This window comes from Acanthopagrus latus, chromosome 5, assembly GCF_904848185.1.
Source record: "Acanthopagrus latus isolate v.2019 chromosome 5, fAcaLat1.1, whole genome shotgun sequence".
Taxonomy (NCBI): Eukaryota; Metazoa; Chordata; class Actinopteri; order Spariformes; family Sparidae; genus Acanthopagrus; species Acanthopagrus latus.
In genome coordinates this window covers 8,564,771-8,591,339 of record NC_051043.1, presented here as the reverse complement: position 1 = coordinate 8,591,339, position 26,569 = coordinate 8,564,771, and the positions used below count along the sequence as shown (strand labels likewise).

At 42.5% G+C, this 26,569-nt stretch overlaps 1 protein-coding gene across 2 annotated transcripts in view; it reads right to left on the bottom strand.

Moving 5' to 3' along the window:
* The window catches only part of adgrv1 (adhesion G protein-coupled receptor V1), a 116,458-nt gene that overhangs the window by 60,556 nt on the left and 29,333 nt on the right, over positions 1-26,569 (bottom strand). For both annotated transcript variants that reach the window (XM_037097364.1, XM_037097365.1), the window contains 55 exons: positions 26,259-26,482; positions 25,314-26,048; positions 23,117-23,490; positions 22,298-22,477; positions 21,707-21,887; positions 21,292-21,485; positions 21,066-21,195; positions 20,681-20,761; positions 19,794-19,933; positions 19,241-19,606; positions 18,877-19,120; positions 18,558-18,773; positions 18,250-18,465; positions 17,917-18,161; positions 17,651-17,832; positions 17,048-17,546; positions 16,646-16,955; positions 16,252-16,461; positions 15,563-15,693; positions 14,756-14,855; positions 14,476-14,655; positions 14,191-14,354; positions 13,802-13,889; positions 12,739-12,817; positions 12,507-12,645; positions 12,173-12,314; positions 10,760-11,025; positions 10,449-10,624; positions 10,159-10,286; positions 9,888-10,069; positions 9,615-9,761; positions 9,428-9,508; positions 9,030-9,294; positions 8,291-8,413; positions 7,950-8,172; positions 7,642-7,846; positions 7,321-7,467; positions 6,971-7,226; positions 6,320-6,522; positions 5,152-5,328; positions 4,815-4,997; positions 4,509-4,688; positions 4,210-4,374; positions 3,984-4,104; positions 3,746-3,869; positions 3,489-3,627; positions 3,176-3,361; positions 2,822-3,057; positions 2,191-2,339; positions 1,907-2,105; positions 1,567-1,786; positions 1,234-1,473; positions 805-954; positions 471-691; positions 88-367 (listed from right to left, as the gene is read on the bottom strand). In XM_037097364.1, coding sequence (XP_036953259.1) covers positions 88-367; positions 471-691; positions 805-954; positions 1,234-1,473; positions 1,567-1,786; positions 1,907-2,105; positions 2,191-2,339; positions 2,822-3,057; positions 3,176-3,361; positions 3,489-3,627; positions 3,746-3,869; positions 3,984-4,104; positions 4,210-4,374; positions 4,509-4,688; positions 4,815-4,997; positions 5,152-5,328; positions 6,320-6,522; positions 6,971-7,226; positions 7,321-7,467; positions 7,642-7,846; positions 7,950-8,172; positions 8,291-8,413; positions 9,030-9,294; positions 9,428-9,508; positions 9,615-9,761; positions 9,888-10,069; positions 10,159-10,286; positions 10,449-10,624; positions 10,760-11,025; positions 12,173-12,314; positions 12,507-12,645; positions 12,739-12,817; positions 13,802-13,889; positions 14,191-14,354; positions 14,476-14,655; positions 14,756-14,855; positions 15,563-15,693; positions 16,252-16,461; positions 16,646-16,955; positions 17,048-17,546; positions 17,651-17,832; positions 17,917-18,161; positions 18,250-18,465; positions 18,558-18,773; positions 18,877-19,120; positions 19,241-19,606; positions 19,794-19,933; positions 20,681-20,761; positions 21,066-21,195; positions 21,292-21,485; positions 21,707-21,887; positions 22,298-22,477; positions 23,117-23,490; positions 25,314-26,048; positions 26,259-26,482 — 11,122 coding nt within the window. The remainder of the gene's footprint in view (positions 1-87; positions 368-470; positions 692-804; positions 955-1,233; positions 1,474-1,566; positions 1,787-1,906; positions 2,106-2,190; positions 2,340-2,821; positions 3,058-3,175; positions 3,362-3,488; positions 3,628-3,745; positions 3,870-3,983; positions 4,105-4,209; positions 4,375-4,508; positions 4,689-4,814; positions 4,998-5,151; positions 5,329-6,319; positions 6,523-6,970; positions 7,227-7,320; positions 7,468-7,641; positions 7,847-7,949; positions 8,173-8,290; positions 8,414-9,029; positions 9,295-9,427; positions 9,509-9,614; positions 9,762-9,887; positions 10,070-10,158; positions 10,287-10,448; positions 10,625-10,759; positions 11,026-12,172; positions 12,315-12,506; positions 12,646-12,738; positions 12,818-13,801; positions 13,890-14,190; positions 14,355-14,475; positions 14,656-14,755; positions 14,856-15,562; positions 15,694-16,251; positions 16,462-16,645; positions 16,956-17,047; positions 17,547-17,650; positions 17,833-17,916; positions 18,162-18,249; positions 18,466-18,557; positions 18,774-18,876; positions 19,121-19,240; positions 19,607-19,793; positions 19,934-20,680; positions 20,762-21,065; positions 21,196-21,291; positions 21,486-21,706; positions 21,888-22,297; positions 22,478-23,116; positions 23,491-25,313; positions 26,049-26,258; positions 26,483-26,569) is intronic.

Here is a 26,569-nt window from a genome sequence, read left to right as displayed (position 1 = left end):
AGCAGGTACAACAAACAAATGTTGTATGGGCGGATATCTTATTGAATTTTTCAAGCCTTCATTTCCTGAACTTATGTCTTTGCTCACCTGGCTGCTGATGGGCACAGTGATAGAACTGAAGGTCTCTCCCGCTCTCATAAAGAGCCTTCCTTCAGCTTGTCCTCCCAGTATCTCCTCGATGTCCATCATTTCATCAATTCCTCCACTGATCCTATAGCCCACACTGGCGTTGCCGAACAGCCCGGCCAGCCGGGTCACATTCATAACCAGTGCTCTGGTGACCTCAGACCCAGCGCCTATTACAACTATGGACTGCTGCTCAGGGTTCAGGGAAAAGACACCATGGGGCTCATCATTGGCAAGAACCCTATGGTTGAGAGAGGACAAGTAATCTCAAGTTAATTCCATTTTAGGCTTTTTCCTGGAAATTTGATACATGATACTGAGTTTAACAGAACATCACAACATACCTGATGCGCATTGTGATGAGGTTTGTGTTGGCATCCAACGTAGCACCCCCCTCCACAGCTGAGAGGCGGACAATATAGAGCTCCTCCAGCTCTGGCACTGTATCGGGCATCAGGCTAAGGACAATTTCTGCCTCTCTTTGGCCTTCCAGGATCATTACAGAGCCAGCAGAGGCTAGAAAGTCACCTGCTATATCTGAGTCACTTTGTATCTGCCAATGTACCTGAGGTATGAGAGAGAGTATGGTTTAGAAGTGGACACAAAGAATTCAGTTTGTATAATCACTGATACTGGATGTGACTGATAAGTAATAAATGTATGTTGATGTAGGATTACCGTGATGTTACCCATGACACCCTCTCTGCGTGTAACTGAAAGAGAAATGTTAAATGGGCCCTCTGCTTCCGTGGATTCATTGTAGACACGCTCATGAAGAGCATCCTCAGTGAACTGGACTATGCCATTTGGGTCACCAAACTTCTCTATCTGGGAGAGAAAGCACATTGAGGTAGAATAGGGGTGTGTAAGGTGCTGAGGATGGCATCCCATTAGACTAAATAAAAGGTGAAGAGTTCATTTGCGAAAACAGATAAAAATGAATAAACAAACACCAGTTAATTGATATTCCCTAGAGTTCACAATTTAAAAAGACAATTGAGGAAAATACATCAAAACGATATACAACATATTTGGATAAGAAACTGTATGGTCCTTGTTCAACAGTCTTAATTGATTAAAACTCACAGGCATTATACAATGATGTACCTTCAGTGTTATGGACCCAGCTTGCGGATCCACATCCAACTCTCCAGACATAATGCTGAGTTCTATCACAAACATCTCTTCCACCTCCACCTCCCCATGGGGGAGAATCCGCAGCTCAATCGAGTGTGCACCTTCCTCTCCATCCCTGAAGAAGAATGACCCATTCACAGGTTCTCTAATGTCTGTATTGGATGGAGGCAAAACGTCTCTGCTGTTAGGGCCACGGATGAACCAAGCAACCTGTAAGTAAAACCAGGTTGAATTAGCTGACGTACAAGAAGAAAATCATCTGGGAGAACTTTCTTTACTGGCAGAAGGTGTTGTTTTTCTTACTGTTGCATCACCCACAAGGCCTCCTGCTCTCTCCAAAACAAGACTGAGCTTTAGAGTGGAGTTGGGGTTGACCAGAGTGATTAAGCTCTCGTTGAGGAAACGGACCACCCCACTTACAGAGTCACTTTTGGCGATGGTTACCCTGGCAACTCGTTGAGAGCCTAGAACTGCTCCCCCTGTAGCTCCAACAAGCAGGACCTCAAAGATCTCTGCATATTCACTGGGGGGGGATGATTTCAGTGTTAAATTGGAATTAAATAACGTCTTCACTCATTGTAGTCTTCTATTCATGTATTTTTCTCTACAGTTCAACTTAGAGCTTATTGTTCTCTCCTCTCACCTGTCTAGGTCATCTATAATGGTGACATTGATGTGGCTGGTATTCTGGCTATGGATAAACGTCACTGAGCCATTATTCAGGATGTAGTCGAGGTTAGGGGTTGCACCCATGCCTCTGGAAATGAACTGAGCTGAGACCAGTCCATATGAGCCCTTTCTCCTCACCACTGGGATCAACACTATGCCCACATCCTCCTCAACTGAAAAAAAGAAAGCAAAGAAATGTTTACATATAGTACATCATTTTTTAAAATCTTCTCTGTATCAAATTTTTTTTACTCTTACCTGTGATGTTAGAATAGTCCTGCCCAAACTCCAGGATACCTTCAGCATTGTCGTTCGTTAGTATGACCACAGCAAGAGTAGAGACGTTGCCTATAGCTGGAGGCTGGTCCTGCTGGAGTCCTGACTCCCTCACGGTGTAGTCTACACCACTGACCACCAGAGGGAGACACAGAATGTAGAGTCAATGACAGCAATCCGTGAGGCTGTCTATTGTACATTATGAATTACTAAAATCATCCAGTAAGGAGCAGATGTCCCACAAAAACATGTGGTGCAATTCACTAACAACCTATGTGGTTTGCAAATACAAAACATCATTGATAAACTAATGTAAACATTACTAAACATGTAATACAAAACGTACAGATGAGACAAATACACAATATATTTCTAATAGATACTGCTTCAGAAAACATATACAGCATGTCTAACAAGATCAAAAAAAGTTGTGATACGTGATATTTGGCACAACATTACTGCTGTGATTGTGCAGGAAATTAGCTCCATACTCGACTCCAGTGCCATTTGCAACAGCCTTTTTGAGCAATAACACTCACCACATGTAGAAGCTAAAATTCAGCTTTCAAACAAGAACGTTTTTATTCAGTTTCACCATAACATGTTACTATACCTGACATTGACTAGCTCCACTTCAGTGATGTTGAGGAAGAACATCTCAGGTCCCTCTGGAAGATTGTCATCCTGTATATGCAGTGTGACTTGTTGTGAGGTCTGGCCTGAGGTAAAGAGCAGACGCCCTGAAGCTGAAGCAAAGTCCTCTCCGCTGACCGCTGTGTGGGCTGAGGTCTGGTAGCTCACCCACACACTGCCCAGACTTCCTAAGGAGCGACTGACTGTCACATTGACCTGCAGTAAAGAGAGAAGATGACAGATGACTCCGTATTCATAACCTCATCTGTTAATGATCCTACAAGGGATCATAAGCAGATCTTTAAACATATCAGCCCCATGTTGTTGACCTTACCATTCCCTCCTCCTCTGTTGCCATGATCTGGTGTTGGGTGAAGGAGAACAGGCCGTAGGGGTTGTCACTGGCTGCCATAACAATCCTGGCATGCTTGGCCATTGGGCTGATTTCCAGTCCAGAGGTTGTGGAGGTCAGTGTAAGCTGGTACTCACGGTGCTCTTCAGGGAGTTCATCATCCAGTGCCTGGCATTAATGATGGTACATATTAATACAAGGCGCATAGAGAGACATTATTGTCATGTTATTTGGTCTGCACATATGTTTTCTGCAATCTAGATTTTTTTCGTGAACAATCTATATTACTCAGTACCTTCAGCAAAATGGTGGCAGCAGACTGTCTGTCTCTCATGGTCACACTGCCAGAGATGGCTTCAAACTCAGAAACCACAGCAGGAGTGATATTCCAGTACACCTGGACCTCTCCAAACACACCTGGTCCTCGCACAAGGCTGAGGGATAAAAACAAGGATTTTGACATTAAATCCTCAAATAATAAACACAGACAGTTACATTTATTACTATTATTTGTCTTCCCAGGTTAGTGTTACAGTTTGATATTAAACTCACCTGACCATGGCACTACCATTGTAATCTCCCTGGGGCTCTCCAATGAGGATCTTCCTGGAAGACTCTGCTATTCCAATAATCCCCAGGGCAGACTTATCTGCCCTGATAGTGATGGTGGCCATGCCTGGAGGATTACAAGAAAAACAAGGGTAGTAGAGACAGAGAGGATGGATGGACATGATTATTTCATCAATGAAAGCAAATGTGGTTAATTTCTTCTTCTTTAATAAATACTGACCATTTAAGGGGTCGATGACAGCACCACTCTCAGAGGGAAACAGCCGAACAATGAAATGCTCATCTCCCTCCAGTTCAGTGTCAGCGAGTGCTCTGACCACAAACGTCTTCATCGACTCAGTCTGGAAAGTGTCAAAAATGTAGCATATTTCAAAACTTGCAGTATATAAAGGTAATAGTGTCAGGATTGTGCAGTCAGACACTGACACCACCTCTTTCTTATGTACCTCAGTGAAAACAAGCGTTCCATTTAAAGGTGAGAGGTCAGCTGAAGCCTCGTCTTCCAGCTGCCATCCCAGGGTCACTGCTCCCTCTCCTCCTTGACTACGTAGCACTGACAGTGTCGCCACTGCAGCAGGATCATCCACAAACTCTGGCTCACTGATGGTAAACTAAAAGGAAAAGATTAAGGAGATATAGATAAGTTAGGGATCACTGTGATATATGAAGGATTACAGATGGATGAGGAGGATCACAAATCTATTGATGCAGAAAGTGTAAGTAAGTACAAGTAATTTAGACCTACCTCCAGCTCCTGAAATCCAAATCGTCCAAGAGGTGAATCGTTGGGTGGAATGCTGATAGTGACAGAGGTCAAGTCTCCCAGTCGAGCACCACCAATCACACGCAATAAATTCACTCTGAAAGTCTCAGATGTCTCCACCAGTTCATCATCCAAGATGGTAACTGCAATCGTAGCTTCTCTCTAAAGACAGGGGTGAGAAAACACAAGTTAAAACCCTGGAAGCAGTTTGCAAGAAAGACTCAGATAATGATTTAATGTGATATTAGAGGTAGGTTCAGTTCAAATAAAGGAACTTTTTCCATTTACCTGTCCATCTTGAAACGTGATGTTCCCAGATGTGGGTCTGAAATCATTAAGATCAGCAGTGACTGGCTCAGCATCCCAGTAGAGGACCAATCTTCCAGTTGTACCAGCAAGTCTCACCACTGACAGATGAAGGATGTTGTCTGGTGGTGGTATCTCATATGCCAGCACGATTCCACTGATATCCTGGACAACACATAAAGAAATAATGCGTTAGTCAGGTTGAATATTATTAATATATTATCAATTAAATATAAAGTATAATAGTTACACTTAATGTTTTGTCACTATCACTTCAGTTGGGAAGTCTACCCTGTTCATGTCTGTGGCCTGTGCTCACCTCAGACACGTTGAACTGCAGAATCCCTCGAGGGTCATCATTCTCCTGGATGGTGACCTCCGCTACCTCCATACCAGGCCTCTTCACACTGGGCTGCCCTGCCCCCACTGACCCTCTAACCAGCTCCACACCGGTGATATTTACCAGGAAACTCTCCGCCAGCTCTGGGATGTCATCCTGAGAAAACACACATGTACATTTACACTGGGAAATGGAAAAATGCACGTTTCTATTTTACCAACAGTCTTTTTTTTTCCAAGTGGTGTCACAAAATGTATTTCCATGATTACAAGTGCTGTTAAATGTAGTAACAGCAACACATCTAGAATTTTGCAAGATTTGTACTTTATTAAAACATTTTCACAAGCCCCTAAAATAATCACTACAGGCCCACTTATATATCTGCAAGTGTGAGAAAAACAGAGAGAAAAAGCAAAAGAAAGGATAGTTTATGGATGAATGGAACAGGAGGATCTGGTTTTGGTTTTATGGTCATGATTCAATTTTATTTACAATTCAGCCTTTTTCTTTTCAGCACTGAGGGTTATGAAACTGTTATACTATCGAAGCTTTTGGTGTTACCAGTGCTATCAGTCAGTTGATTGTCTTCAATCACACAGGATGAGTGTGCAGCTTCAGGCAACCAGTAAGCTAGCTGTGTCCTCTTTTCACTCCCTTTGGAGGCGTGTGTGGGCAGGGATGGAGGGGGGAAAAATGGAAGAATTGCTGATCCTGTTTTTGGTTTCTGTCATCGAAACTGAAGCCAAATTCAATCAATTTTTGACATAGAACCGAAATTGTACCACCCCTTTTGTTATTTATTTCCTTAGTGATGGCCAACACTGGGCTTTTCAAGGCTATCACAACACTGATTCCAGTGTGTATGTTTTTTCCTGAAGACAAGCAACAGGTGGCAAGCTGCATAACCAGTTTGAATGGGCGTAAGTGTGGGAGGTGTAAGATAAGAAATAGGCAGAAAGATAGTGCCTTAAAAACATTTTGATGGGGGAATCATACTTCTACTGTTCGCACTCTTTCTTTTTATTTGGTTTTACATGTAAATCAGAAAACATGGACTCTTATATTAGTTTACATATTAGTCTTTTTCCTGATATATTCTTTTTTTTGACACAGATTCAATCAACTTATTACTCAACACATTATTTACCGGTAGGATTGTGACAGTGACAAGAGCCACAGTAGCACCATTTATCATTATGATGGTGTTGTCTTTTGGGGTGTAGTCCTGTCCTGCAGTGGCCCGGTTGGATGGGGGTTGGTACAGGGCCGGTCTGGTCTGGTAATGAATTTCCACCTCACCTGAAGAGCCCTGCTCCCTTACTATAGACAGAGTCACATTGACTGGAACCCCTGCAAGTTGTAAGAAAAGGGAGGTTACATAAACCAATGGGAAAACATAAGATGGCAATAACAAGCTGAATTGGTAAATATATCTCACAGTTCAGTAAAATAACATTCAATGGTATTTAGGTATGTTGCTCTTCTAGTCAGATTTCTCTGACACATTGGGCAGGCCTCCAATGGACAGAATAAGACAAATCCTAAATTACTTCATATCCTGGAAATCACTGCAGATCTCCTTTACAGTAAACTGCAAAGTGCGATTACTATAACAGCTCCTTTAGAAACCTCATCCCATAAAAAGAATGGCTTCTATTAAGCAACCAGCTAAAGTTACAGCAACTGTTTCTGGGGCTGAGAGCTGTTGTAAGACTCCACAGTACTGTAATCGAGAAAAAAACTCATTTTCTGACAAACCACCACTTATTTGATCATTTCTCGCAAGAGAAATTCTTACTCTCTGGTTCTTGTGTGAGTGTAAACTGGGAGTCCAGATGCCATCCAATCACCCCATAGGGAGAACCATTTGGTAGGATGGTGAGAAAAGCCTGTGCCCGCTGCTTGTCAATTACTGCAGCCTGTCGTAGGTCCTGCAGCCCCACAGTGGTGACATCCATGAGGGTGATTGTAACACTCTCCCTAAGTTCTGGCACGCCATCTGCTATCACGGTCAGAGAGATGATGGCCACCGATTGGCCCTCTGAAAATGTTACCTATGGTATGACACAAATCATTATTTTGCCATTGGTTATTTTGTTAAGCATTCATTTTCACACATACAGGAATTTGCATGCAAGGTTTACTCACCACTCCTGAAGTGGGGTAAATGTCTGCCAGACTGCCATTGGCAGCCCAGTGAACAGTCAGTCGGCCAAACGTCCCTCTTTTCCTCTCCACACTGAGAGAAATTTGATTATTTTGCTCCAACTCCTCTACCTCAACAGACATAGAATTCTGCAGAGAGGCAGTGACAATATTTTTTGGTATTACAATTTTGAGGTAATGGTGAGAAAATACCCTTGAAAATGTTCTGATATAGTCAAAACCACAATGGCTGAAACATAATGAATACTTAACATGATGGACAAATGCATAAGCTGTCTAATATCAAAAGGTTTATCTGCTTACCTGAGCAAAGCCAATGACTCCATGGGCATCATCGTTGGTTGGAACAATGACAGTCACCTGACCACCGAATCCAATCTCAGCCCCGCCCTTTGGATTCTTCAGGCTGACCTGGAAGTGCTCCTGCTCCTCTGGGATGTCATCATCTATGATGTTCACTGCAATCTCAAGCTCACTGTCACCGGGAGCAAAGTGCAACTCCCCAAAACTGAATGAAGAAAAGTAGACACAACATAGTTTATTTATTTGTATAATATTTCTCCTCAAGCTGGACTTGTCTTTCTCTCAGTTATAGAAAACAGCTCTGGTACCTGGGTATGAAATCAGACTGATTGGAGACTGAAGTGAATTCATAAACAGTGGAGCTATTCTCCTCAGAGGAAGCCAACAGGGTCTTAGTAGTGTTCAGGGATGGGACTATGAGAGAGAAGAAGCTAATGGCTGGAGGAGCCCTGAGGATCATGGCGAGCAGATTGACATCAGACCTCCAGGAGTAGAGTGTTGAACCATTTCTTCCAGCGAGCACAACATAAGCTGTGAGGAAGAAAAAGATTGAGTATTGTCACAGCATATTATTCTAACACTGACAAACAGAACTAGATTTCGAATTAGTTTTCTTCACAATAACACAATTTATGACATGTGTGCTTACTGATCCCAGAAGGAGCAGTGAAGGGGTGAATAGAGGTGAGTCCTGGGTGAGGAATGGACTGATAAAGCTGTGGTGAAGGCTGTCCTGAGCCCCACTGTAACACCTCACAGGATGGAGAGAGACCTGGAGAAAGATGCAGGAATGCATGAAAAACACACACAGATTAAGGTTCTTTCATGCAACAGTGGCATGTTTATGTAAAGTAAGTACTGGTCTTACTGACACACCCAAGCCGGACAAATTACAACCTCTGAATCCCTTAGCAGCTCTGCTCTGCTCCACACTGAGGCTTTTCCCGTAAACCCACAACAGGTCTGAACCAAGAGAACTCACCACTTTTGCAAACTCAGGGAGATCATGTCTCATCAAAATATACGGAGCATAGTATAAATACATGACCTGGCTTACATTGTGAATTTCGACCACATAACAAGGCTGTTTTTCTGTAACAGACACATTGTTTCTGTGTGCCTCTTAAGTATCACCAATTTGTTTGTACTAACCCAACCAACATCTAACCACTGAAAAATCCACAAGAAAGTGCAGCCAAAAAAACCAGCATCTTATTATTGCAAAATACAACCATCTACTTAACACACCATATACTAAGTGCACTTGCCTGCCATTCTAGGCTGCTGTTCAAATACAAAACAGTAATAGTGGGAAAGTTATTTAAATGTGCAAGATAAACACAACAACATCTTTTAATGCTATATGACACAAAAGCAAGATAGGTCACCTTCAATAAGAACCAAGAGGATAGTGTCCTCTACCCTTGTGTTGATTGTCTCCACATGAATGGCTCTGCCAGCGATTTGGAGAGGCTGTGGGTTTTGAAATCTTCCATTGGTCCATTGCAGCAGGAGGCAGCTGACAGTCTGTCTGTCTATGCAAACCAGCAGGTACGGAACAGCTTCATGAGTGAATGGAGTCACACTGAGAATATCCTGTTCGAAGTCAAGAGTCTGGTGGAGGGTGAGGGAGCCTCCAGCCCAAACAAAAATCTGCAGCATGAAATAAATAAAGTAACAAAACTTGAGTTCAGGCACATAAGGCTGCTCTACCTCTTCTAACTTTTAATGACATCACTTAAAAAGAGTGAAAGATCTGTTTGAAAAGTGGAACGGTCCGCCTCACCTGGCTTGAAGCTATGAGATACTCTCTACCTTCAGTGGAAAAGTGTTTCACATCCAGAGCTTCCACACCTAAAGTTTGTTCCTATAGAAAGCAGATTGCCTCAAATTACATAAAGATAATACAACAAAATCTCATGATGTATAAAAACATGATAGTCAAATAGTGCAATGACTTGGTTCATACATACAAATGTGACATTGAGGTCCTTCTGCAATTTGAAGATACTGAGGTTGGCAGCAGGAGAGAAGGGAGGACCACTGTGTGTGATGCCTATATAGGTAGAACCATTCACTGCAAATCCAACACAAGAGCTGGGGCCTTGAATCCTTACAGCCTGTAGTGAGCAAAGAACATTGAGATTTTTATGCTAACAATGTAATTTGCTGTAAATTAGCGAAGTGTTTTTTTTACTCTAAATTAAATCTCTAGAGATATGCTAACAATGCTGTTGTCAGCCTACCTCAACTGGCACAAAAACACCCTGCCACCGATACAGAGTGGCCAAGGTATGAGAGGATCCAACCATGGGCCTCCTGTCCAGCCTCATAGCCAGGAAGGAAGGACTTTCGGGGAGGGAGCACCAGGCAGAGGTAGGGTTGTCCTCGAAGCTCTGGTATACACTCAACACTGAGAGGTGACCATCTATAACAAAAACATATAAAAATTGATAATCATAATTGCATTGCTTATCAGAAGAAAAGAGTTTGATTGAACTGAAACACTTATATCACCTGAGGCAATAGCTGTGTTCGACTGTGTCTCCCATTCCACACTGACAGCTGACTCCAGACCATTACTTCGAGACACTGTGAGGAAGACAGTGTGGCCACCTTCATCAGCAACCACTTCTGTGTTAGTTCTGTACAGAAAAAACACATATTGAATGAGACTTCATTAAATGTTTTGGAAGATTGAAGTTGGGTGTGCCCTTGTACACTTGTACAGCTACACATGCATATGACATTACAATTCTACAAGAGTTTAAACATTTCTGATCCATTTGTTGCAACTGTAACAAGACCTGTTTATAGCAGGTCCGATACGGAACAAGCCAGAAGGAGCCAAGTTCTCCAGGATGGTGACAAAAACGTGTAGTTGGTCACCCAGCCGTGCACCTCCAATTGGGCTGGACAGGGTCACTGTAAAGGTTTCATTCGCTTCAGGCTCAGCATCCAGTACTGCCCAGATCTCCAACATCTGCAACAACACAAATGAGACAAAAGAACCTCTAAACAAAAATCAAAAGATATTAAGGCTGATTCAAACACAAAATACTTTTCAGGTTTTCTCATGTTCCATGCTGTTAGCCAGTTAAAATCTACTTTCCCTCACCTTAAATCTGACTCCATCCTCCAGTACCACAAACCCTTGTGCTGGCTTCAGATCGCCCTCTGCTAGACTGCCGTTGGCATCAGTGATGGTAAACTGAACAGTTACAGTGCCAAATGTTCCTTCCTCAGGGTTCCTGACCACATACAGGGTGGCCACACTCTCACTCAGGCCTGACAGAGATGTGGGTTCCTTTAATAAGAAATGCTCGCTGGTGTTAAAGGAAATTACGCCATGTCCATCGTCACTGGCCAGGATATTCACGGTTGCTATAAGGAAACAGATGATGAAGCTTAGGAAAGTAATAGTATATTTGCATACAGTACTTTTGGAATTCTGTTTAGTATATGAACACTAAATAGCTCTTGATCTCTACCACCTGGTTTCAGTGTTACACGTTTTTTCAGTTTTTTTAACTCACGTGACCTGAAATAAATCAATTACTTGCTAAACCTGAAAACTCAAAAATAGAATTTTGAAACCAAAGATGGGATAAGGGGGGCTGGAAATATGAATTTTAGAAAATAGTAAGTCAAGTCTGACAGCATTATAATAAATACTTTTAGTTTTCTCAGGACGGAATGTGGAATGATTTACCCCTCTATTGTGAGCATAATATAAATCAGTTTTCAGTCGTTCATCCATTTTTTGACCCTAGCCACCTAGATAGTCTATGCATGTCAATACCCAGTGTATGTCAGCGTCTCGATGGTGATAAACATCAATACAAACCCTGTGAGTGACAGAAAAACTGACTTGGCAGATTTTGAAAATGCATACCCCTTTACTTTAAAAACTGCCTTAAGAAGCATGGATTCTTCTTTTTACAGTTTTTCTTTTCTCCATTTCTCTGTCAGTCTTGGGGAGTACAACAGTACAGTAAACTACATGTGTCAGTGCCAGAAACAGGCTGTGATGAATAAAAGTGGAACAAGATGTGAAAATGTGTCATAAATCAGGAGAAATACAGGAGAATCGTGACCTTGGGAGGACATCACAAGAAGGCAATGAAAGGCAGAATATGTAAGTACGGTAACACACAAATAAGTTTTATTGTGATTGATGACTTTTGTTCACTGGGATAATGTTTGAAGTGTCCTGACTGGACTTTAAACTTCCTACAAATCTTGACAAACCTGTCAGCCAATCAGAAAAAAGGATTTTGCATAGCTAACAACAGTATAAGACCTCTTCTATCTCACAAACTGTTAATTCATTTAATTCCAACATGTAACCCTCTTAACCAAAATCTATATTCAGTCATGACCATAAATTGCACATTTTGTATCTTACATTTTAACTGAATATATACTGAAAGCTTATATTCCAGTGTGTTATGCTGTTTGACTCAAAAGTTATATAATAATATAATATAGAAATTATATTATCATCTGTTTAGTCCCTCAACTTATCTACCTGTAGTGTTGGTGCCCAGCTCCAGACCAGGTGAAGGCTCGGACAGGATGAGCTGGAATCTCTCAGCTCCCTCGGGAATGGCATCATCAATGATTTGCACTTCTACGAACTTATGCCTCTCGCCATCAACAAAATGGAGCATCTGGGTGGACAGAAGGAAAGTTTTCAGTTTAAAAGCTTCATGCTACCTCATTTGAGTAAAGTCCTTTTGAAGACAAATCGCCCTTGACAAAACCTGTCTGGATATTCATTCTACTATAAGTATTATATGATGTGTTGTAGTAAGTATGCACGTCTGTGATTTTGTGTATAGCGTTTGAGTACTGTGTCTGACCGTTTCACTGTGATTGTAGTCAAGTCCCTGTTGAGCTTCTAGGTTCTGAGCATAGAAGAACAGCGAGACATTCCCATACGTCCCTTTGTTCCTGTAGGCCACCAGAGTCAGTGCCCCTATTGTTTCATTCACTTCAAACCTGGAAACCAAACACATTTTCATGAGAAAAGATCCTACTAGAGCATGTGCAAATCAACATAAGAACTGCTTTATTTCTGAAAGAATTTCTTACATGGTGTTTGTCCATTCAATGACTCCTCTGATTCCATCATTAGCAGCAATGCTAACCTCAGCCACCAAACCCTGGGTGTCTGGAGAAAGGACAACATTCAAGGAGAAAAGATTTGATGGCCTCTAGACTGTCAAAAGTTTATGACAACTACAGTAAAAGATTGAGCATTAGTACTGACTTCAGGGCTATAACTAGAGTGCAAGAACCAGCAGCAAAAGGAAACAGTAGAGGACCTAACTTCCGTCATGGCACATTTGAGCAAAATATCACAGCAAAGAAGCGTCTTCTGTAAGTGGATTGGGAGGCTGAGCAGCCGAGTCTTTTGGGTGGACTGATTTATGACCCCCCGAATAGTCTTCTCCCATTCACTCTACAGCCAAGACACTGGGAGGCCAGCTTCGGGTTTAGCTTGGCTTTCTCTTTCCTCGCCACACAGTGCTACTCGGCTCCCATCAAATCCCCAGGCTTCCTCAATCATGGAAAGCATCAATCTCACCATCCAAGCCACATAATGACTGCTGCCAAAAGAGCGGCTGTGTGTTTACTGTGTGTCTCCATGCAGAAGGCCGATAGTATTCTGGGAGCCTCCAAGTGCTGCTCCGCCTGTAGTGTTCTGCCTACTCATCACTTTCTAAAGTTACTCATTCATAAAGTGGACTGTGGTTTGGATTATGCAAAAGCAGTAGCAGCAACTACCAAGCTCTTTCATGGTACAATTTGACATTTTGTCAACTACAACGTTGTAGATTTATGTACAACACAGACACATTGTGCATCAAGCTACAAGCCATTTTAGGCAAAGCATGTGAACATGTGAATGTGTAATTTTACCTGGCAATGTGCAATACACAACCTCTACTCGTCAAAGAGAGCAAATGGTGATAAATTATAGGAAGAAAAGAAGGAAAGTGATTTCATAATATAAGACAAACTGTATAAAATCAGTTGGAAAGAAGTGAAAAAAACAGTGACGAGAACAAGAATCGATTTGACACTGTAAAGTCACACTGTCGACAGTGACCAGAGGTGATAAAAGACATGAATGACTTAATATGCTCCATACCTAGTTGGGGAACAGTGGCAAGGGTTGTGATGAGTACTGCTGATGTTATGTTGACCAGGAAGAACTCCTGTAGCTCTGGGATGTCATCCTAATAAAACAAATGGAAATGAAAAGCTTTAAACTCTGCATTCAAACAAATCTGATCCAGAAAATAAGAGCTCATATGAATGGAGATCAAATATTCAGTTTGACGTTTTGTTGAAATGGGATGAAAATGCAATCTCCAAAATGATGGTCCGGGTGGTTCTCCCTCGCCTTATAGCAGTCAGTGAAAGGATAAATCATTCCACAGTGGTGAGTTGAAAAGCAATCATGTCTGACCGATCATCTTAGGTGTCATGTTTGATTGACAGATACATAGAAGAATGAAAGTCAGCCACTGTCTTTACCTCCAGTATGGTGACAGGGATGGCGACAGAGGTCTGTCCATCCTGAAGGATTACAGAACCAGTACCAGCGATAAAGTCTTGCCCAGGGTCTGCGAGAGCACCCTCTACCATGGACAGGTCTTGCAGGGAACCTCTTATAACTTCATAGGTGATATTCACCGCTCCTATACACAAACATTAGGATATAATATTCAAGTTAACTTCACTCAACAAATGGACGGATATAATTAAAAGGCAACCCATTAATTTAGTCCACAGAGTTACATTCATATTAAGCCCACTGACCTGAGGCTCCAAACTCTCTATTAACGTAGATGTTTATAATTCGGTCCTTTTCCTCTGTGGTCACCTTCACAGATGATGGGGCTATGGAAAGCAGCCCATAGGGCTCATCACTGGTGTCCACAGTGAGCACCGCCTCACTGCCCTGAGCATCCAGGGCAGCATGGCCTGTCACTGCAACACCTGTGTGGAAGTCAGGGAAAAGTTACTGTTAAAGAAGGTTTCTTCAAAAGATTTCATGCAGAATTATCAACCACAAAGACACTAAGAGCAGATGCATTACCAAAGGTTTGTATGTTGGACAAGGACACTTTGTATTCATCTTTGTCTTCTGGTGCAGCATCATCAAGAAGCTGCAGGACTATGGTGTCATTTAGTTCTCCCTGTAGAAAACACATCCCAAATACATAATTATTGCTACTGATACCAACTCACAGCTGTTTTGTTGATTCTACTTTCTCTATGGTTAGATTGAGATAAAATCTACTAAGCTCTGAGAGCTTTACACATTTTTATTTTCTCAAATTAATCGTCAAGATTCAAGCCCCAGAGCCTATTTCCAGAAATATCCAAAGATGAGGCAGCAAAGGATTAACAAGGAGCATCGTGACTGGCAATTGGAAAATACTACATTGTACATTCTATCTAAATTCAGAGAGCTCAATCAGATTTTTCTACAAAAAGGGCTCTTAACTCTGTAACACATGACCAACTGAAATCAAACCAGATATAAAATCCTTGTGCGTCGTGGTGTGTATATTATATTGTACTTCCATATCTATTGATGGTGGTTCAGTGATACTGAACAATGAAAGATGGTCAGATGTATCGCATGATTAAAATGATTAGTCTTTTAATCACGATGTACAACTCGGTACCAGAGCTGAAAACTAGCAACATTAAAAAACTGTGCAGTGCATCAGTTGCATGCTTTGTATGGAAACTACATCATCCTTATTAAATGAAATGTCTTCAACTGCCCAAGCAGAAGAAGAACAACAACAACATGATGATGTGCAGTTGGGCAATGTAGAAGCCAAACTATGAGTCCACAATAAACTGTTCAGTGATCTCCGCGTCTAGTATTTACCTCAGTAAAGAAAAGTGTCCCAGAGGTTTGTGTGAAGGTCTGGTGTACACGGGGCCCTTGTATAGCCCAGTCCACAGTGACATTACCCTGACCAGGAGCTGTTCTCAACACTAATAAGGACAGCTTCTCACCTGTAATGTGAAATATAATAGTTAGTCCAAACAATTAATGCAAATGCAAAGCAATCTGAAGAACTGGATCCTATTTTACAATGTTTCTTGATTTCTTGAATTATGGGACTACATTGAATGCAATGGTGGAATCAGCAGAAACAGAACATGTAGTATATAGCTCTTCCTAAGCTTGACATCAGCCTAAAATTGAACCATTATCCATAGATAAATATATATTTTTTTAGGCTGGATACTAATGTGAATGTCTTTTCTTATACTGCAGATGCCAGCAGAGGCAACTCATGGTCTTAATTATATGGATTCTACACAGGGTGACTTTAACTGCTCATGCATAAATAATTAAAGATAATGACAGAAGACCACATGGCCCACCTGTTGCTGCATGCTGACATTACTGTGACTGCATTCCCTTACGTTTGCACTCATACATTATTAGGACACATCTCTGGTGGCAGGGACAATGGGAAGTGTTTGGAATGTAAAATATGTTGGTGATAATGTGCTTAGACATGCGCAACATCGACTGAATAATCATTTTTAAAAAAAGCCACCCACCTTCTCTGGCGATGACAGAGCGTGAAGATGGATGGAACCCCACTATCCCAGCCACATTATCGTTTGCCAGTATCACTATGGTTACAGTGTCAGAGCTGGGCAGGATTCGACTTCCTCCCTCCGTATTAACAAGACCAATCATGAGGCTCTCGTTGTCCTCTGGCTCAATATCATCTCTGATTACTATCTCTACGGTCTTCTTCAGCTCACCTATGGGAAGAGAGGACAAGTGCACATGCTTATGTTCTTATATATACTGTCACTAATAGATAAATAAAAATTAAACACCATCAATCGTGTATTCCAAATCTATTAAATGGTCATCCATAATAACCATTTAATAGAACATTGTTCAATAAGTTCCAAAAAATTATTGGCTTTTAAATCAACATACCATTGAAAACTAGAGTCCCTCCAGTCCCAGTGAAGTCAGCATCTGGTGTGGCCTTTCCTCCAACAAACCTCCACTCTACGGTGACACGGCCTAGATTCCCTCCTCTTCTCTCTATAACCAGGGGCACCACAACCATAGGCTCTTCATGAACCTCTAGGTAGAGCCCCTCATCAGTGGCGTTGGGGCTGAGGGTGTATATTAAAAATACGCCAAAAGCATCTCCATTCATCCCAATAGTGACCACAGCTTTGTCTGGCTGGCCAATCGAGGGAAGGTTCTTCTGAGCCACAGTCAGATTTACAATTTCTACCTTCAGAGAATACATGACAAAATGTTGTAATTGTTATGCAGCTAGCAGGAAAACAAATAAACACAAAGCAAAATACATGTGATGGGTTTTACCTTTAAGATCTGTATGGAGAAGCTCTCATCCATTTCAGGGAATTTATCAGTCAAGATTGGGACAGTGAGGTTGGTCACCCCTGATCCATCATCCATGAAGGCACTTTGAGCTGTTACAGGGGTGTAATCGCTCCCTGCCACAGCCTGGGCACTGAACAGGACAGCAGCTGCCGTCACGTTTTTTACGTAAGTCATAACCTGAGATTCAGAAGTCAGCTGGTCAGCCCCTGAGGTCACCCAAGTGCAAGATGGTGAGGTCATCCCTGAAGACAGAGAGAAGGCCTGGCAGGCACGCTCTCTCAGACAAGCAGCAGCACAGGCATCAAGGGGGTCAGTCTGACCAGTAATGTTAACTGTCCTGAGGGGGGCAGTGGATAGAACACCTGGTTTTGGGAGGTCATAGTACATTTGCAGGTTCTGGCCATCAGCCTGAGCCAAGCTAACAATGTCAATCTCAGAGGTGCTGTACACGATTTCCAGGCGTCCAAAATGACCGCCTCTGAAATAAAAGGCAATGAGGATGGAAAGGGGGGTTAATGTGAGTAGGGTTGCACAAAAGACATGAAATAACACTGTTATTTCTCATAAAATGATTAAAAGTACCTTCTTTGGACAGTAATATTGGCTCTGAGCACTCCCTCCAGTGGCTCCTGAACACGGTAAACGGACTGCTGAAAGTAGACTGTCCCATATGGGTTATCATTTGCAGGCACTATTATGTCAATGGATGTGTCAGCTCCAAGGCTTCCTCCATTACTGGCACCAGTAAGCTCCACCTTTATTATCTAGAAAACACATAAAGTGTGTCATAAGCATTGCAATCAAAATTTTGTAAATTCCTCAAAGCATTTTGACTATCAGCTTCTTACCTCAGTGATTTCAGGTATATCATCAGCTAAAATCTCCACTTTAAGTATCTTCATGGTCTCTCCAGGGGCAAATGTCACCTCTCCTGATGTGGGTCTGATGTCCCCCACTGCTAGTTTACCACTGACAGTGGCCTTCCATTGGACCACCACTGTGCCAATAGTACCAGCATTACGCACTATAGGCAGCGTCACCTCAATGAAGTTAGATCCAGGTTCTTCTATTGTAATTGGAACCGCTTGGAAGACTAGGCAGAAATAAAATCAAGCCCAAACTTTAAAGTGAGATCATTTCCGAAATAAGACAAAGACATATCATGGATAATCCCTACGAACCAAAGGCACCAAAAGGGTCATCAGAAGGCAGAATGGTGATGATGGCACGTGTAACCTCCCCCAGCAGAGCTCCTCCAGTAGTCTGGTTGATCAGCTCAATGAGAAAGGTCTCCTCCAGCTCTGGGACAACATCGTTGATGACATAGATGGGTACAGATTTACTGGACTCCCCTTCAAGGAGGACCACATCTGTGGAAGCCACACTGTAGTCCTCACCTATGGGATTACACACATGCATTATGGACATGATCTCCATGCTCACACACATATCATGGGGAGAAAGATTGCACTCGGCACCCAACACTTACTGACTCTGGCAGTCAAAGGCACTGCTCTGAACTTGACAGACACATCAGCAAAAATCCCACCAACACGTGTGACGTTTATTATGGGCCCAACATAGTCCTCAGCTACACTGACTGCAGATGCTGACAGCTGGAGGACTCCAAATGCATCATCGCTGGCCTCCACTATCACCTGGGCTATGATCTCAGACCTGGGGCCCAAAGAAGGGGAATTGGAAACTGAAGGGAATAATAAGAGGATATTTCATTAGTTTGGTGTTGTACGTTTGAAGTGTCATTAAATCTTAAATGATTTTTTCAGGTAAAAGTGTCAATATCTTACTGAGCCTCTCCTGCTCTCCTTTGATGAGCTGAACACTGATCAACTTCACAAACACTGACTCATCTCTTTCTGGATCCTCATCATCCAGCACTTGCAGGGTGATATTTGCCTCAGTCTGATTGGGCAAGAACACAACAGAATCCAGGAGGGGAACAAAATCCCGTCCCTCAGTGGCTCGGCCCACACCTGGTGTCCTGTAAGGTTGTGGTTGTGCCTCATTTAGTGTCCCATATGTGACTTGCACCTTGACAAATTAAAATGGTAAAAATCAATACATAAACGTCTGTCAGTGTGTTCTATTTATTTATCATAAGTCACAGAAACAGGATCATCGGTGGCTTTACATTCCATACTTCCTACATACCTGACCCATCAGGCCTCTCTGTCGCAGGATAGTCAGGGAGACGGTTGAGTCACCTTCAGGAAGTCTGACAGAACTTGTTATATTAGCAAACACAAAAACACCATAAGGGTCATCGCTGGCGAGCACAGTCAGTGTAGCAAACGTGTGGACACCCAAGCGGCCGTGGGAGACATTAACCAAGGACACATTGAACCTCTTGTCTAACTCAGGGACTTCATCCTGGGCCACATGGATGATGATGTTCTCTGACATTTGACCTACGTCAAAAGTAATGTTTCCCAACCGGCTGAGGAGCTCCCCCTCAGAGCTGGAATCGGCCTCCCAGTACACAGTCACATTGGAGAGGTCACCAAATGACCGATCCACCTGAGAGAGAACAAAAAAAGAAAACAAAGAACAAAAAATCATAAAAAATACTTGAGCAAACACTGAATTAAAAAACTATGTCTTTTCTAGAAACACTATTCATGTCTTGAATTTCTAATGCAAACAGAAGAATTAATTTATCTTCTTGAGTCTCTCCGGAAATGTTTAAACTTTGCATTCCACTGACCTGCAGAATCACAGAGCTGCGTCCATCCTCAGGTTCTGTCCCATTAACAGACAAGGATTCAGGGCTGAACTGAAATACTCCATGGGCATCATCAGAAGCAGCGATGGTCACTGTGATGCGGGAAGCAACTCCCAAGCTGGCTACAAACAAAATACCAGGTTTGACCATGTGTTATTTTTTAGTGATATATTTTGGTTGCAGTTTGCGTTTGAATTCAAAACTGGTAATAAAAGGACAGAGAGGAGGACATGGAAAGGTGACCATCAAGATCAAATCAATTAATGTGAGTTTGATATAAAAATAACACCTTCTGAAGTAATATCATGGTCGAGAGCATCAGATTAAAATAGCAGTTTCACACAGATTGTGACGATGGGTCAGCTGCCAAAACATAGAACAGTGGGGTCCCTGACACTTAGTGTCCACCTCTTACCCCTACAGCCCATGAAAAGCTATATAGCTACACTATTTGCTTTTCCCACATCCCTCTCCTTGGGTGCTTCTCACAGGGGTCACAGTACAATGTAAATACCACACACAGTTAATTATATATGCAAAATACACTACTGATACATCTACAAATGTATCAGTAGTTTGTTTTCCAATTCAGACCTTTATCTGAGCAATCAGCAGTTCAATTAACCTAATAATTTTAGTAACTTAGAGGTATCTTTCTATCCAGCAAAAAATATTTTACTGAAAGAAAGACAAAGCCAATAATTTTGAGGTCATAAAATGGTCCTATTTAAATTTAAGATAATAATATTGCATACCAACAGCAGCAACGTGTTTCTTGATCCCTCACAGAACAGACAAATTATGTGGGTGTAGGGGTGAAGGAATGGACACAAGAGGCAGTTTAGGGAGAAAAGGAGGGGTATACTTACCATGGTGGTGATAGGATGGAAGGAGGAAGTCAGAATCACTCTCTCCACTACCACTTCCTTCACTACGCAGAAACTGATCCACTGATGGATCACACACAAGCATCAAACAAGTGTCACACCAGGTTAGGATCACACCAGAGAAGTACAGATCGAAGGGCAATCGGGAAGGAGGGTAGGTATGAGGAAGCACACAGGAGCACAGCACACAGAACACACAAAAACAGTAAGGGAGAATACAGGGTCAGTTCATGTCTAAGACAGGCAGGTTTCTAACACAAGTGTACTGAAAATAAAAACTGTGGAAAGTAGCTGTAATTCAAAAATACCCATATGCGACTCAAGCTAATGAAAACAGTTATCTAGTTAATGGGCACTCACTACTCACCTCCTCCATCAGCATTGTAGAGCTCCACTCTAAAAATCTTGTCCAGCTCAGGTACAGGATTGTCTACGATTGTCACGGTAACGAACTTTAACCTCTCCCCTGGAAGAAAGTCCAGCATACCCTCTGAGTCCTACCATTGGAACACAGTGAGAGGGGAAGAATGTATTATCTCTTCATCTGCTCATTCGTTTATCAATACATCATCAGTGCATTATGCATCACTAACCTCATAGTCTTCAGGGCTGGACGCTGTGAAGGGGGTTGTCCTGTATCCCACCATGACCCTTCCCAAAAGGCCTTGGGCCCTGGCCACCAGCAGACGGACTTGTCCATCTTCCTCACTGACAGTTATGTGTGCAGGTTCTAATGCTGGGGAGATCAGTCCTTCACCTGGAGGGCTTGGTTGAAACTGCAGCAGGCCTGGACCAAGAAAGAGCAGGGGAGAAATGAGGGGAAAAGTGTGATGGAAGAAGGAGGATATTGCACGCAAGAGAGAGAAAGACAGTGAAAATTGCACTCATATTCAGCTGACACAATAAGCCACTTGTAACAACATAATCTAATTAATACTGACTGCCTATTGCTAGAAATAGCAGCACTGAGAGTAAGGCAGTGCTGTTTTTGGGCATGTGAGTAAATACCATAAGGGTGGTCACTGGCTGTGACAGTGACGGTGTTAACTGAGTTATTTGGGTCGATGCTTGCACCGCTGGTTGGGGTGGAGCCTGGCTTCCCATCACCGGACTCTGCTGATACCAGCATGATCTGAAAGGACTCTGCCAGCTCTGGGAGGATATCATCCAGCACCAGCAGGTTCAGCACCTGACAGGAAAAGTTAATATAAACATAATTATGTAGGTATTATTTATATTTTATGATAAAATGTGGCCATAGTGTTTATGTGCAGTTCCACAAGCATAAAGTATAAGCTCAATTATCAGCTGACACCTGTTGCCTCATCAGTAAGTTGAGAAACAACCAACCACTAGGTGGGGCTGGTTGTCTAAAAACATTGAATTTAGGTGAATTATATATAGTACTGCCACTCAGTATTTAATTGAAGTCAATATGCTGATGTGTAAATAGAGTTCACACTAAGTACATCACACTTGTTTTAATCCACTGAGCAACTGCTCTCTGTGTGACCTGGATTAACCAAGAGGGGTTTTCCACAGCTCATGTAAGATCACATTAATACAGATCCAACTGTTGAGTCACTCCCACATGCACACCTCAGAGCGCTGTCCAGGCATGAAAAGCACAGCTCCCGTGGCATTAACAAAATCCTGACTGGCTGGTGTCTCACTGTCCACGATGTCCAGTTGGGTGACACTGTAGTTGACATAAACATGGTCGAGAGATCCCCGCATGCGCTCAATCACACAGGAGATAGTAGAGCCCTCCTCAGCGGTCTAAACATGGGAAGACAAATATTGATTAATTCTGTACCACTGGAGGAAAAAATAAAGAGGAAATAATAAACACTGAATGCATCCACCTGAAGTCATTACGTTTGTTAGGCTTAATGAGCCGGTTTTACTAATTCCAGCACAGAACTAATGTGATTTAGAGAGGGAGCACCTGATAGCCCACATGCCTCAATGTCTATTCGTCCCCAAAGGCTCAAAGAAATAAAGAAGACCCTCTAGTTCTGATGGAATGCCATCCCCAGCCTTGCCACCTGTTGCACTGATGAAAATGAGGAACTAGATCCCCCGTTTCTAGTGCTGGAACTCCTGATCCACTTCTACAGGAATGCCCTGACTGACAGACCTGCTGCAGCCTTGCCAGCTGTCGCTCTACCTGAGACGGACCAACATGAGAGCCCACGCATCCAATCCAACTAAAAATGGAGAGCATGCTCTTCCTGCAGCCAGGCATGAAGACTGATGAAATATGCAGCAGGACAGGGACTGACAAACTAGTTGGTTTACATTACATGTGTTTCTATGTATATGTTTTATCTGTCTGAGTGACGACAGGACTCATTTAGTAGATCATTAATTTAGTTTTTTCTCTTTCTTTTCCTCTTAATGCAGCTAAATACTTACATCAGGAATGCAGGCACCAGTGAATCCAAAAAGTCCGTTGGCATTGTCACTCTTCATGACTCGCAGAATGGCAGAGGGTCTGGGGAAAGGGAGGCGCGCTCCACCTTTAACTGCCACCAACTGTAAAGTGAACACCTCCTCTCCTTCCTCCTCACTGTCATCCCTGACCTCCACCACAAATGACTTCTGCCTCTCATCCTGCCGGTACCGCAGGTAACCTGAGATGTTACGTAGATCTGTTTTAGCTGGCTGGGTGTGAAGCTCGTGGATGTGGCTGCGGTTCAGCTTAGTCCTGTACAAGCGAACATCCTGGAGAAGGCCTGTGTACCGCTGCTCGCCCTCAGGATCCGACCCAATAAACACTAATGCAGGTCCTGTAGTAGAAACAGAGCGTAACATCTTACATATACAGCAAATGGCAAAAATCATTTGTCTTTTAACTGTATAACCAGGGACTGGTTGGATACACACATAAACAAATCACTACAATTGCCTTCCGTGATTTGACTCTGGAACTTTTTTGGGGTGTAAAATGCACAAATATGGTTAAAAAAAAAAGAAAAAAACACACTACAACAAACAAACAAACAGTGATACAATTATTTGGACACCTAATATGGTCATTATGAAAGTGGGTATTATCAAATTTGGACTACAATCTTCATTTGTATTGAAAAAATGATGAAAGTGATTATGATGTGACATTTGTTTGGTACCAAACAAACGTGTTTTCTTACATCTGGGGAAAAGACATGTAGGCAGCGCTACAGTACTACAGTAATTCTAAAAATTGCAGCTTCTGCAGTTTGGATATTGATCTTGGCCATATTGTGATTTTGACAATATTTGGTTTAATTGTGCAGCCCTAGTCATATTATTGTAAATAGTGGAACTAACTTTGGTTGCTATGCTAGAGTGTATGGCGATCACAAACAGAATCTTGATTAAGGCCACCGAATGCCTAGGTCCAGCTCTTTCTCATTACTCATTTATATACTTACACCTCTTGTGCCTATCGCTTCCTCTGCTTGTACAAAATGGGACAAATGCAGGAAATCTGCCACAGTGAGCAAGTACAAAGCCCCGACACAAAGCAATTCCTTTGTGGGTTGAGTTACCAGTAGCAGACAATAACGCATGACATGATTGATGATTAGGTATACATCTACTGTGATTGAAATTCGCCAAAGAGCCATCCCAATATTTCCCCCTCTGGGAGCTTTGGGTCCAATGCAGGCTGCGACTATTGTCTCCATTAATTAGAGAGAATAGGACGAAAAGAGGATCCCAGCTGATTCCCTTTAGCAGTAACAATATCCAGCAGCGCTGAAGCTAAGTGGTCACTCAAGCATTGCAGAGTCCCAGTAGTGCTGAACAATGAGCAAGTGACTGAGAGGTTTGTGAATGTGTTTGTGTGTCTGTGTGTGTGTGAATGTGCATTAGTGTGTGTGAGGGAATGCATGCTATGTGTGTATGTAAGAAGTTCAAATTTGTTGTTATTCTGTATGTGAACAATGAGAAGCTTGAAGCCCTCTCCACAGACACTGACCTGGTCACAATCTTTCTCAGATAAAGCCTTAAAGTACACTAAATTGTGCTTCTGAAAATATTTTAGGTGGAAACTAGGTAGTGCAGTCACCAAATCTTGACGTATATTTGGTCAGCACTGCCTGGTTTGATATGAGTTACGTACACAACCTTGGTGTGTTGACTAGACCAGACTGAAGTGGACAGACCTACAACTAATCAGAGCAGAAAAACCTATGATGTGTAACTTTTCTGGGCCAGTGACACTCCTCTGCCAGTCATTGTTTTAAACCACCCCATATTAGATAAACAGCTATGCTTTGCCCGTTACAAACAAGGTTGCAGAAAAATCTGTGTGAACTGGAGTGCAGCCAGACGTATCTGCCCAAGGAAAAGAGACAAGAGCTTGTAGATCTTTATGATTCCCAAGCCAGTAACAGTGTATATAATCTGGTAACTTCCCAAAGCAACATATGACAACTAACAGTGATGCAAAGATGCCAGGATTCAATGCCACTACTGAAAGTCCATTGCAAACAAAAATATTGTGGGAGAACATGCAGAAGAGCACACACGTTTAATGTAGCAAATAGCGTTGTGGACATCATATGCTCAACAATCTGACATGTGTCACTGTGCTATGTTTAATAAGTCTAATAAAATAGCTCACCATCTGTGATGCCCTCTCCTTTGATGCTCTTCACTCCTCCAGGAATAGGGTTACCATCCAGAAAGAACTCAATAATCCCATCATCCACAGTAATGATGACATGTAACCAGGTGTTATTCTCTACGAATTTCTCCGCAGTAGCCCGGGACACCTGAGTATTATTGGATCCAATCACTGTATAGTAAAACATGACCGTGACATGAGACTCATTGGTGTGGACCTTCACTCCGTAATACAAGGTTCCGTTCCTGGTTCCTTTGCTGGCTATGAATCCATCAGTGTCTGGTCTGGGCACTAGCCAAGCAGAGAAGGTGAAGTTGCCAACGGCAGCAGGCCCATCTTCAGGGGCGATAGTCCCATAAGCTCCTGGAAGCCCAGAGAAAAACCACGTATCCGTGGCTGAGTGGTGTCGCCTGGCATGAGGCCTGAGCTGAACCTCATCTGGGAAGGAGGCTAGAAGGAGCAGGTCATCCATCAGAGGAAGGCCCTCTGGGAAGTGGCCAGAAACAATCTCCCAGGCAACACGCACATCACCGAAAGTACCCTGTTGCCGGAGGATGGTAAAGGAAGTGACATCAGCCATATCATCCTCTGACAGTACATCTTCAGCTACTTCTTGATCCAGGTTGTTGTCAGCGATGGCAAAGACACCAAATGGGTCGTCATTGAAAGGGATGAGAACTGAGGCACTCAGAGAAGTCTCTGCAAGTCGTCCACCTTCCCCTGGGTAACCACCTTAAAGAAATTATAGACAAGCGATGAGGGGTTTTCAAGACAAAATGATGACTGAAATGTATACCTCTTCATGACTGCTGATGACTCAAGTGAAATTTAATGCCAAATTTAAAGTTAAACACAATCCTAATTTGTCCTGAGAGTTTTCTCTAGTGATCATTGTACATTTTTACATTATCTTGCAAAACATCATTTTTATCTTGAACTCACCTGAGACATTAACCAGACTGAGGACAAAGAACTCATTGAACTCTGGAAGCTTATCTGAGATGGCCTCAAGTACAATAGACTTGGTCTCCTCCCCTGTAGTGAAGGTGATGGAGCCAGAAGTGTTGGTAAACTCCTGGTTTTCCTCCAAAGGAGTCACTGAGTCATTGGCAAACAGCTGCCAGAAGACTGTTACATTACCAAAATGGCCCCTTTCACGCAGGACACTGTGAAATAGGAGAAAATATATGTCAATACCTTTTAATTTGAAATAATTGAAACAAAAGGTACTTTTTTTTTGTACAAAAGAAACA